We start from the raw sequence: 12,467 nt of genomic DNA, 5'->3' as shown, positions 1-12,467 counted from the left end.
TTTTTGGGTTCATAACAAATGAATAGCCATTTGGGAAATATTGATGCCACCCATGTGACTATGATGAATGCTACAGCCAGTTAGCTTAGCTTCAAATGGAAACAAAAGCAGAAAGGCTAAAGCTGACACCTGCTTCCAAGTTCACATAAAAAGGCAGTAACTGCAACCTCATCAATTAACTGAGTGTGTTTACAAAACTAGTTATTGGTAGATAATCTTTATGCTTGGCAGCTGTCTGTAGCTTCATATATTTTACACCAACATGAAAGTGGTTTGTATGTTCTCATTTGATTCTCAATGAGAAAGCGAATGAGTATATATCCCAAAATGCTGTTCTTTAACTGTGACTTACATTGCAATTCATGTAACTTACAAACCCAATAGTAAAGTTTGTCACATTGGGAAAAATATCAGAATATCTGGAACCCCCCCCCCCCCCCCCCCCCCGCACACACACACACACACCAAAATATGGCTAAATACATCAGTTTTGCATTATAAAGGACTTACTCTGCTGGAGTGGCTTGAGCATAAAAGCTGCATAAAAATACTTTTTTGTTTTTATAATTTTGACCACTACCAATTCAAATTAAAGTTTTTTTTTCCTCTAAAAAAACAAAACAAAATACAAAACATAAATCTTTTCCATAGCATTTCAACGGTTGAGTGTTTCATACTCAGATAGCTTCACATAGATCTTGTGTGGAGTATCACTAAAGCTAACTACACACAACAAATCTCACTGGATTTTGAGCGCAGACATACTGTACACCCAGAAAGCAAGGTAGCATCCTAACTGTCATAATGGTACGAATTGCAAAGAGATATTATTATTGTTATTATTATTATTATTATTGTTATTGAGTTCTTAAGAGCATTTAGCTCCACCACATGCTCAGAATGTGGTTTTCCTTGACGGTGCACCTTTCCTGTTTTAATATGCTACAAAGAAGTTATGAGGCCTGCCCTGCTCTTTAAAATGACACAACACAACTGTGACACAGCCACTGCTAAGTTGATTAGTATGTCTAAGCTGTTAAGATTATTTGATTTAATAAATCTTGGCAAACTCCAAAGCTACTTAAAAATTAAAACAGATCTGTCAAGTATCTGCCAATCAGTTTGATCTAACCATCCAACCTCAAAGTAGCACTGTATTAGAGTAGCTGCCAGAGGAAAAGACTAGGTTTTGTGATTTGGTTACATTCTGGTATGACAATATATTATCCAGTAGTTACCAGATTTTAAGTAGTGACAAGGTGTCCTACAAACAACCTCTGGTTAAATTGCCTGTGGACCATTGTGCTGTGTTTGCTAAATGTTAATTTATGTACCTCATGTTGTGCGTTTGTACGCATGACTCGAACATACTATTAATAGTTCATGTGGCTCTGCTTGGTGGGGGAGAGAGAGAGATAAGGGGGGAGGGGAGAGACTTCCCCTTAGCTATTGAGTGTACAGGATTACAGCAAGAGGGTACCACAAATGCTAACAGAAGTCAATTGCTAGTCTCAGTAGCCCTTCTTTCCCCTCTCTCTCCTTTTGCCTTGCTAGTGGCCGTGCAGAAGCAGCCAGTAGTAGGATTATGATGCTTCTCCTCTCTGCTCCTCCCCTCGGGGGCTCCATTGTTGCCATGGTTGGCCAGCCCGGGAGGAGGAGGGGCAGTGGAGAGGAAGCTTCTCGCTCACTACTCAAGGCAGAGCAAAGGGCACCTCGCTCTCAGATGACACCTTCCCTGATTGTCCTTGAAGAATTGACCCTGGTATTGTTTGGTAACCAGTGTGGTTAGCTATTTAAACGTCTACATATACATTCAGCTCCATAATGTCAAAAGGTCTGTTCACTTATGTAAATTATTATCTCCGATGTCTCATTTGTAAGACTGTAGATCACAATTAACTGAAAAATGTGGCCTCATGTCATATGTTACACTTCCATAATTAAGCATATATGGTTAATGCAAACCATCTAATTATGTATATATTTTTTCCTGTGGATATGGGTTAGGTTACAAGCTCAGCAAAGTTTAAGAGGCTAATAGCTGCAACAGCTCTTAAAAAAACAGTCATACTAAGGGTTACCTCTAGAAAAAGTCAAGTTTAAGAATAGGTTAATCATGAAGCAGAAACAGTTTATAACACTACTGGCCCGAGAACACTCACTGTCGATCATTAATCTGATTTTTTTTTTTCAGTGATGAAGTGTCTAAACTTTTGTGCAATGCACAAGTTATGTTTTGTGATTACATGCTGGTTATGATTGAGGCCCCTGATCATCAGGTACATATAATGTGATGATGTTTTCAGACAAGTTGGCAGTAGTTTAATCAGGAATTTGGGTGGTACACCATCCAGCTTTATAATTAACCTTACTGCAGATGTCAGTTAAAACGTGTCCGTGTTAGTAGAACACAGTGTGAGAGCCACAATTCAAATTTTACCTTGGTAGATCAGTTAAGCCTTCATTTTACTGCTTAAAACAAATGAAACATTCAGGTAGTACTGTGGATAATTGCTATACACAAGATTAATATTATACGCAGAGCATCCTGGTGGTTTCATGTCCTATTATGCTTTTTGTTTATTTGTTATGTGAACTTCACTTCATAGACACCCTCCTACACAGATCATATAAAAACAGAATACAGCCTACAGCAAGTACAGCATGGGAGGAAGGATAGAAACAGATTTGAGCCTTATGTTCTGGGATAAGGTTTGACTCTCTGTCTTCCAGAACCAAAGATCAATGCCTCTGATCAGACCATCTTAACAGCAGACACCTCTAGTAAACAAGTTATCCTGCAGTGTAACCTCACCACTGCCCATACACGCCACAAGGAAAGCTTCTGGATGAAAAATGGACAGGATATCCCCAACACACGGACGGAACAGAAGGACACAATATACAGGTGACACAAAGATTTTCCTCCTAGTTCCAAGTTGGACGTGCAGCGTAGGAGAGAATAGGTAATGAGATTAAGTGATTTCGTTAATGTAAAGTAAATGAGAATTCACCTACAAATTATCTAAATGATTCATGTAACCTGAAGGTTATTATTCCAGTAAAAACCGTGCCAAGTTAATCTCGCCTTGTCATATTTGTCTCTGTAGGGGACTTGAGCAGTGCTTGAAGAGCAGCACCTTGCAAAGCCAAAGTCTTACGCTAATTAGGGTCTAAGCCTGAAAGGTGACTGTTGTACAGAGTTTCAGTTGTAAACCACAGTGTAGTGACATTTCCTGTCCTACAAAAAACAGTCAGTGTGACTGTTTGTGATGAGTTTCTGTGGAAAAAGAAGAGACAGGAACTACATTAAAATTAAAATGTACATACAGTCTTACTCAAAAATACAAAGAGACAGTATTAATTATTCTCAATTTAACTTGAGAATCCAGGTAATTCAGACTTCTGTATGTGCTTGTTTTCAAATATTTTACAATTACTTATTGAAACCTGGGTTGAAATTCATTTCTGACTTCCCATTTAAAGCTTATCACTGCGTTAAATCAATCTTAAATCATATCTCTGCGTTTATTTAGAAATGAAAAAGTGAAACCTTTATTATAGCCTAAAGTACCAACTAGTTGTTGCTTCCTGTTGTCACACAGTATAATCATTGGAGCACAAAGCTACTGTCGCCCCCAAAGACATACCACAGACTCTCTCTAGCCACAAGATAAGACCAATTGGTCACTTCCTTGTCACATTACATCAGTAATACACTGAAGAGTACAGCTAAAATGCCTATGGTGCCCTTCTCTGCAGTATGCAGAGCTGCTGTTCCGTAATATAACAGCATAATGCCAACATTTGTCTCCAATGGCCTTCTGGGCTTTTACTGCTGGAGTTCAGTAAACTAATTATTAAAGTTAACCTGGAATTATTTTACATTACTTGACTGCTTAAAGTGTAAGTTACTGGTAAGTGACTGGTGGTATGGAATAATTGGTTTTGTTATATTTTTGTTGCAGAATCAACAAGCCGCGTGCTGACGATTCTGGGGAATACATGTGTGTTTACACATTTGACACGGCACCAAATGCCAACGCTACGATTGAAGTAAAAGGTATGATTTCTACATGTCATAAAACAAGTCAGTAAGACAAGAATAAGATTGCTTGATGTTAGCAAACATGATATGATTGAATAATGTTAGCTGACTTCCTCCCTGGTGTATTCAGATTTTGAGAAAGCACTGACATTTTAGCTCACTGCATGATGACATGGTAATGCCATTTGTGGTTTCCCATTGAGAGATGGGGGAGTGAATGTAACCTAAAAACATTAACCACCTAAAGCTCTGTAAAGAGAGCCCAAGTTTACGAAGGTGTTTGCATTCATCCAGTGCAGTCGTGATGACAGGGAGTATTCCTGAGGCTGCTGTCAGTCTTGGCTTTCACTGAGACAACACTCTAGAAAAATGGACAGGCACTGCACATGCTCTCCAAAACATGCAAATCACAAAGCCCACTTGGAGGCATCCTTATATACAGTTCACTAAAAAACTGGTTAATATTATTGTTTTTTTTTTTTGTTTGTTTTGAGGGTTTTTTTTTGGATGGAATCAACAGTAGAGAAAATTATGAAAATGAACTAGGTCATTAGACGTAACAGCAGGAAAGCTAACCAGAGAACAACTGTGTTGCTTTCATTCAAGCTGACAGTGAAGCCATCAACTTGAATAAAGGATTGAGTAAGGGCAAGTGAAACCCTCTTCAAGAGAAGCTTGCCTGTGTGTAGTGCTTAAGCCAATTTGCTGTGGCATGGCTATGGTGCATACTGAGCATGCCCTGCCTCTTACTCTGTGGCTGTCTTAAAGCGCTGCCTGATTGCATAACATGGATGATGACCGTGTGTGTTCTGCTTGCACTGGATCGTGAGATGATGGGACACATCACTATTCAAACTGAAGTGTCCTAGCCATCACTGGACTGCAGGCCTCTGACTTTTGAAGCTTGCTATCTGTCCTGGAAGAAAAATCAGTGGGCTGATGAAAAGACTTCATCATATGCTCATTATTATTATTTTTTCCATTCAATTTTCAGATATATCTTAAACAGCCAAACATTTTGGTGTCCAGTGTGAGTACCATTGCTGGATAAAGAATTTTCTTCAGTTCTTAACTGTTTTTGTGATTTTCTAGAGGTGTTTGAGATCTCTTGTGACCCAGGTAGCAAGCCCACTGTTAAGCAAGCCAGCTTTGCACTGCACTACTGGCAGCAGTTCACTGAGATCCCTCGCCTACAGTGTCCTTGGCACACTCATCCTTGCAGGACTCAGCTCAGAGGCAACAGATGGAGGGTTCTGTGATGTTGTAGGATTAAGGCTCTGAATCCGGTCCCAGCCATCTCTGTGGCAGGAGTAGAGTTTATTGTCTGTGACACTAAGCTTACCACAGATACATATTTGGTACCTCGTATTTCACAAATTTCCTTAAATTCTAAGCACATTTCTCCTATGAAATGTCTTAATTTGAATCCTGATCCCTTTCCTCAAGAGAAATTGACAATGCAGAAATCGAGAGTCACAATCTGTGCTGTAGGTAAAATTATAATTAGAAAGCGAACTAAAGAAAGATTTAAAACTATTTAACATCTACTATCCTGACCAACTTTTAACATTTTTCTATGACCTTGCTCTTTCTAACACAGACCTCTCGCGTTCATGTGTTACCTGTGTCTAGCACACAGAGATTAATAATCACAGTCAGGAGTGTGAAATGGAGGTTTCTGTCTGTTTTTGCACCACTCCGAGGGCTGTCTCTGTGCTGTCAGTCACTGACATAATACAGTCAGGATAAGGCACAAATGAGCATAACCACTCCCCTGCTGAGGGAGCACGTGTGCTCCATAATTAGAGTGGGATGATGTCACAGAAGAGCTCAGACCCCTCCTGCTCCATCCATGCGCAGCTGAAAAATGCTCACTCCAGGCCTCTCTTATCCTGCTTAATTGCATGGAAGGAATCATTGTAATTTTTGAGGATTAGTGAAAGAAAAAAAAGGAACAGCTATTTTCTTGATGCTGTGGAGAGTTAAAAGGAGAGTTCATGTTTCACCTTTTAGAAAGACTTCTTTTCATATATCAGTACGACTTGGCACGTGTTGCAGTGCTTTATGGCATATGCCTGAATTTATTAAGCTCATAACCCCTGTTTAATTTTCATTATCAGTTAATTCATTAGTCAGAGCCAATTTGCACATTTTTTTGTGGAATTCACTGAAGAGTTTTTTGAATGGAAACATCTGGAGGCACTCATATCATACTGATAACCCTGTTCCTTTATGAATTATATCCTACTGCTTTTTATCTGCTCCAATGTGATATTCTCTAATGCGTGTTTGGGAGTAGAGTACATGCTTACAAAATAACTAAACATCAAAAATGGCACTTCTTGATAAAAGCTGTATTTCTTTGCAAACCTCTATTCTACTGAGTGAAATGCTATTTTGCACATAGGGTTTATTTTATTGCAATGTTTGCCCAGCTGAAGAGTCACAGGTGGTTAGTTTGTTTCCATATTTAGGCTGAAAGGGTGTGAGATACATTTTCCAGTGTCTTAACAACATTTTTAATCATAAAAAAATCTAAATCCACAACGTTTTGATTGCATGGCAATGTTGTGTATGAAAAAAAAAAAGAGTAATCAAAAGAGTTAACTGGCAAATATATTGCAGATAACCATTTACCTTAGCATACCAGATCAACCGCTACTTAAGGAGAAAAATGCAAGCTTGAAATGTAAAATACAAAGTGATGTAAGACTTTTTTTCCCCAAATGTCTTCCTGTAATCTTTCAGAAAATTTCAGAAGAAACTGAAGGAATTAATCCAATCTTAGAGTACACTAGCCTCTAAATACCCAAATAGGAATCTATGTAATCCTCATTTATGCCATCTGGTAGAGGTTTAAATGTTGCATTGAATGTCTTACATCAATATTGTTTTTTAATTTATATGACCTTTTCAGCAAAACCGGATATCACTGGCCACAAGCGAAGTGAAAACAAAAATGAGGGGGAGAATGCAACGCTTTACTGCAAGTCTGTCGGTTACCCACATCCCACCTGGACATGGCGTAAGATGGATGGAAAATCCCCAATGGTATATAAATATATGTATACATATATATTGCATCTTTATAAAAATGATATATTTTTTGGACAGAGAGAGGGAAGGGACATGTAGCAAAGGGTCCCAGGTCGGATTTCAACCCAGGCCGCCGCTCTCCAGCCATGGAGCGTGTGGTTGCCTGCGGACCCACTGAGCTAAACTGGCATCGCTATATATTGCATCATTTTTAAAATGATAAAAATTGACTGAGAAACAGACCGACAGGTTTAAGAACGATGAGAAAGTTATTATAAATATAATATAAATGCAAATATATAAAGGTACAACAGGTATGCACGATAGGTAGGTTTTTGGACATGCTTGCAGTTCAACTAAATTAAATGGTCATTATGTTTCAATGCAGGAGCTTGACAACTCGACTGGACGAATCTTCATCACCAATAGAGACAATTACACAGAGCTCAACATACTAAACCTGGATATTAACACGGATCCTGGAATATATGAATGCAATGCCACTAATGCAATTGGAAATAATGCTCAGACTACAATTCTTCGAGTCCGCAGCCATCTTGCACCACTTTGGCCTTTTCTGGGTGTTCTGGCAGAAATTATAATCCTAGTAGTCATCATCGTTGTGTATGAGAAGCGCAAGAGGCCAGACGACATCATCGATGGTAAGACAACATTTGCTTTTCTAATGGCAGTAAGAATCCATAAGTAACTAGTAATATAGATACCGCATTATTTACATTCACAGTGCAACTCTGCAATTTAAAACCTGTGAGACATTTGTGTTGTTGCTTTAAAAATACCAGTAAATCAGAAGATCAGTAAAATTTCCCCATATATTTTAAGAAATGTAAAATAGTTCAAATTTTTTCAAATTCAAATTTTATTTGTCACACACACACAACCACACACAGTATGACATGGGGGTGAAATGCTTGTAGCTGTACAATGCCCGACCATTAAATGACAGAAGAAAAGTTTTACAATATTTACAATTTACTACAAAATTTACAAATTAACTTAGGAATTTACAGTAAAGAATGTGCAAATAGTAGAAGAGATTATGAATTATAGGATTATAGGAAATGTGTGGTGGCGCGTGTGGTGATGTGTGTGAGAGTCCAGTCTTATAGTGACGTGTGTGGGAGAGTCCAGTCCTACACCTGGTTCAGGGCCCGAATAGCCTGGGGGAAGAAGCTCCTCCTCATTCTCTCTGTTTTGGCCTTAAGGGAGCGGAAGTGCTTCCCAGACCTCAACAGTGAGAAGAGTCCATTGTTGGGATGGGAGAGGTCCATCATAATCTTCCTAGCTTTGGACTTGCACCGCTTGGTGCAAATGGACAGCAGGTCAGGGATCTCTGATTGAATGATGCGTGAATGATTGAATGAGTTGCAATAGGGTCAAAAGTCATCGACAATGGATTGCACCCAATTTTAAGTTACTGGAACAAGGAGACTTTCAAACATGATGTTGCATTTGCTGTCAGATGGGATCTAGAGTGGCCAGCTGATTTGCCTCCTTGCTCTTGAGTGGTGTAACAAACGGAGAATGGAAGAACATATAAGGATTATATTAAGTTGGCACATGGAAATATGGCATAAATCCACATGTAAACAACAGAGGGGGGGCAGAGGGAGGGCACAACTCACTTCAGATAGTTGGCTATTAGTGTACTGTTCTCATGGCAAACATTTGCTTGTGAAGGCAGAATACAGGAGTTCATAAACATGTAAGGTAATCAATCCATTATCAGTCCCACAGTATATCTTAACTGGTTAATTCTTGTCCCCTTCCCCTTCTTTCCAAATGGCAACATAATCTAAATGGGTGGTAAGTGAGAGATCCTGCATGACATTTTTTTTCTGTCATTTTGAATGTTTTTACAAGCCTACTGTCCATCCCAAAATATCATGATGCTTGATGCAGTTTTGAAATTTTACCACAGTCAGTGAAGTTGAACTTATACAAAGTCATGGTAAAATAAAATAAACAGATAAATAAGTCTTATCCATTTCCATTAGGCTTATTAGTTCGACAGGCAACAATTCTTTTTTAATGGATATGGAATCTGTTTTGTATGTCTCTAAAGAGCAATTATTTGTAATCAAAGTAAAAGCCCAATCAGAATGATTGGAATCATACAATGTACATTACAAGCATATCTAAACAATTTATATATAGCCAAGTTTGAATGTTGTATTATCAAACAAAAGACTATTATGCGTATGTCTGGTGTGGTGTGGAAAATTTAATTCCACACCATATATATATATATATATATATATATAGTACCCCATAAATAAGATAATTTGAAATAAAAAAAAGCTTCTCCTGTTTCAGCTGACAGGCAGAACTGCTTGATAGTAATTTGTCAAGATGACAAAGTCTGCAAAGCTCAAAGGGATCTTCAGTCACCACGGGTTCTGTCTGACCTCTACTCATGTAGATTTGTCTTCTTTTCATTTTTAAATAAGGCAAGAACACAAAAAAAGTTCAATGCCTCAACAGTTTCCCTGTTTATGTGAATCAAACCAGCTGGGTACCCCAGTTCTATGTTACACACAGACTAAACAAATATTGCTTCTGGGTACATCCCACTTTTTATTGACATAGTATGAACAAAATTAGATTTACCAAATAAAATGTGCAAGCAATAGTTAGAAAATAAGCCAACTTGATTAAATTTACATATATTAAAGTGTTTTTCAAAGTCTTGATTCTGTGAAGACAAAGTCACATAGAAAGTGTTGTGTGACAGGCTTATGTATTAATCCTTAGATGGGGTCCAAAACAGTATTTGTTGATGCATTTAAGAATATTTTTTTATGTCTCAGTTGCATATATAAAAATAACCAAATGTTTTAAAATGACATACTATTAGGAGTTTATTTCTTTAACAAACTAGAATCTGTTATATTGTGCTTAGTAATTAGAGAAGTAGAAAAAGCACGAAAATATTTCATTTTCCTAAAGTACAAACTCATAGCACATAAGAGATATGCAACTAAACCACAAGTCTAAGTAAGCTCTGTGCACAGCCTCTAGTTTGGTTTCATCTACTGGAAAATGAAGCGATTAAGGTAGATTATATTTGCCATGTTTATGCCATTCAAATCAGGAATGAGGACTTCCAGCTCACGATACACAGCCTTTTCTAAAATCTCCTTTTAGCATCCCATATTCCCAGAGGTTGCACACAGACAGGTTTTGGCCCCTGTCTGTGTGCATTATGAATTCTGGTCTCTTGATGGCTGAGCTGTTTGAACACTTTTTTCACTACACAGCCAAAGGCTCTGATGCAGGCTGACATTTCTATCCTATGTTTCGAAACCAGCTGCTAAAATTACAGATTATGCTGTGTGATTATTTGCTAAATAACAGCCCACTTTATGTCACGAAACAAATGTTGTGATATGAACCCATATCTATTTTCTTAGGTTTAAAAATGACACTTCAACAGACTTGATGTGTTACCATGATTATTAATCTCACACAGTAAAAATCTGTCATTTGTTATTGCATTTGTGCTTGCAAAGCTGTAATAGTAAACATAGCTTTTGTGGTGTATACATATGAGGTGTTAAAACAGTGTTATATGCTGGCAGTTGTTCCTCCTTTAAGTACTCCCAGAACCATGTTGTTGTCTAACATTAGATCTGCCATAATTTGCTCCATTTTAATGCCATGGAATGTTGCTAATGCTGCTAATCTCAGACTTATAACTGCATGGAAAATCTCTCACTGTGACTGGCTACTTACCTGTTAACACATTTCATCTGAATGCAAAGCACCAACCCCAAGGCTGTGGAACTAACTTTTCACTCAACCCAAATTATTTTTCACAAGTTCCTCTTCTTTTGGTATTTTTTATTGTTACAATGTGGTCTACTTTACTATGTTTTACTGCACTGCCTTAAAATGAATTTTGGCAATTTTGTATGACTGACACAATTATTTTACAAAAATATATACTGCCATAAAATCTATGTTCTACTTCTTGGATTGGATAGACTCTCTATATGCTGACAGACGGGTTAAAGAAGGCGCATGATTTTTCTTTTTGCCAAATCAGCTACACTATCACGCTCATGTACCAGGCCCCTTCAAAATCACTATGAAATCGCTGAGTGTAATTAAAAGATGGCTTTAAGTGAGCCATCTGCAATCCTCCTACACATATGCTCAGCCTGAGATGAACAGGAACCCCATGAGATTCAGATGGCGTGTGAGGTTAAGTTTACAGTGTTGGGTGTTAAAGATGCTCTTTAAGGGGCAATTCCTTGGTTTTAATTCACATTTCAGTTTTGCTACTTCAATTATGTCATTGCTGACCAAGCACACATTAATGTCCAGAAACACTTTTAATGTAAGAAGCTACTTATTGCACAAAGCATATACATGCATATGAAATTCAAGCAGTTAAGCAGGTGATGCCCATATCTAACTTTCAGTGTCTTATCAGTGCATGATTCTGTCATAAAGGCTTTTCGCTGTCTTCCTGCATTTTCTGAACTTTTAACATTTTTTTTTTACTATAGCGATATGAAGAAACATGCCAGTTTTTTTGTTTTTGTTTTGATCTCGCATTTAACTTCTCTGTGCCATTTTTGTCTTCTTCTCTCCTCTACCCCTCAAAGATGATGAACCAGTTGGGCAAATGTAAGTAAACAAGTATCTTTATTGCCACAAATATAATTCATATGGGGATACTGTGATCTGCATGCCCATTACCTTTATGCCACTAAATTGTAAGTGCTTCTTTCCTAGGAAAACAAATTCAACAAACAACCACAAGGACAAAAACATTCGCCAGAGGAATACGAAATAAGCAATTTACTCAAGTAAGACACTGTTGTAGAGGATTGGGGCTAAATATAGAACCCACTGTGAGGATTATCCATAGTCACGCCTTCTCTTGAATTTCTCTCCGCAGATGAGATGGCTAAACTGCATTTTTTTGACTACGTGAAGGTGTCAGAGGTGGATGGAGCTCTGGGCAGTTTTGAAAAAAGCATATCTTGTCTCATTTTATGAGAAACAATATCAGCATAACACTGGCAACAAAAAGAACATAATGGCTGTCTTAAGCATGCCTTATTCAGTCTTAAGTGGAGATTTCAGGATGAAGAATAATGACTAAAACCACCACAGAGGTGTACACATTTTTAATGTGCTGTTGATGTCTCCTTTCTTGATTTTATCATGTCCTCAAATGAGGTGATCCCTTTTGTATTACATATCATGTACAATGCATGCAAGATAATTACAACGCAATAGGATACTCAGAATAGACATTTTCTGTTGTTATCCCTCGTGTGGCTTTTTTGCATCCAAAATTACCTTTTTTATGGAGTCATCCTTGCATATACATATACACATATATATA

The 12,467-nt window shown here is 37.8% G+C and overlaps 1 protein-coding gene across 1 annotated transcript in view; it reads left to right on the top strand.

Annotated features, from left to right (window-relative positions):
* The window catches only part of nptnb (neuroplastin b), a 26,416-nt gene extending 13,949 nt beyond the window's left edge, over positions 1 to 12,467 (top strand). The window contains exons 3-9 of the mRNA XM_086267478.1: positions 2,734 to 2,908; positions 3,969 to 4,063; positions 6,966 to 7,099; positions 7,473 to 7,746; positions 11,719 to 11,740; positions 11,849 to 11,922; positions 12,015 to 12,467. Coding sequence (XP_086123604.1) covers positions 2,734 to 2,908; positions 3,969 to 4,063; positions 6,966 to 7,099; positions 7,473 to 7,746; positions 11,719 to 11,740; positions 11,849 to 11,909 — 761 coding nt within the window. The 3' untranslated portion in view covers positions 11,910 to 11,922; positions 12,015 to 12,467. The remainder of the gene's footprint in view (positions 1 to 2,733; positions 2,909 to 3,968; positions 4,064 to 6,965; positions 7,100 to 7,472; positions 7,747 to 11,718; positions 11,741 to 11,848; positions 11,923 to 12,014) is intronic.

The sequence above is a fragment of the Aulonocara sp. 'chitande type north' Nkhata Bay genome, linkage group LG1 (assembly GCF_057382095.1).
Source record: "Aulonocara sp. 'chitande type north' Nkhata Bay isolate Kocher_YH1m ecotype deep benthic linkage group LG1, A_spYH_male_GT1.1, whole genome shotgun sequence".
In the NCBI taxonomy this organism is placed as follows: Eukaryota; Metazoa; Chordata; class Actinopteri; order Cichliformes; family Cichlidae; genus Aulonocara; species Aulonocara sp. 'chitande type north' Nkhata Bay.
Note: the sequence above shows the minus strand (reverse complement) of the source record. Positions and strands in the feature narration are given on the sequence as shown.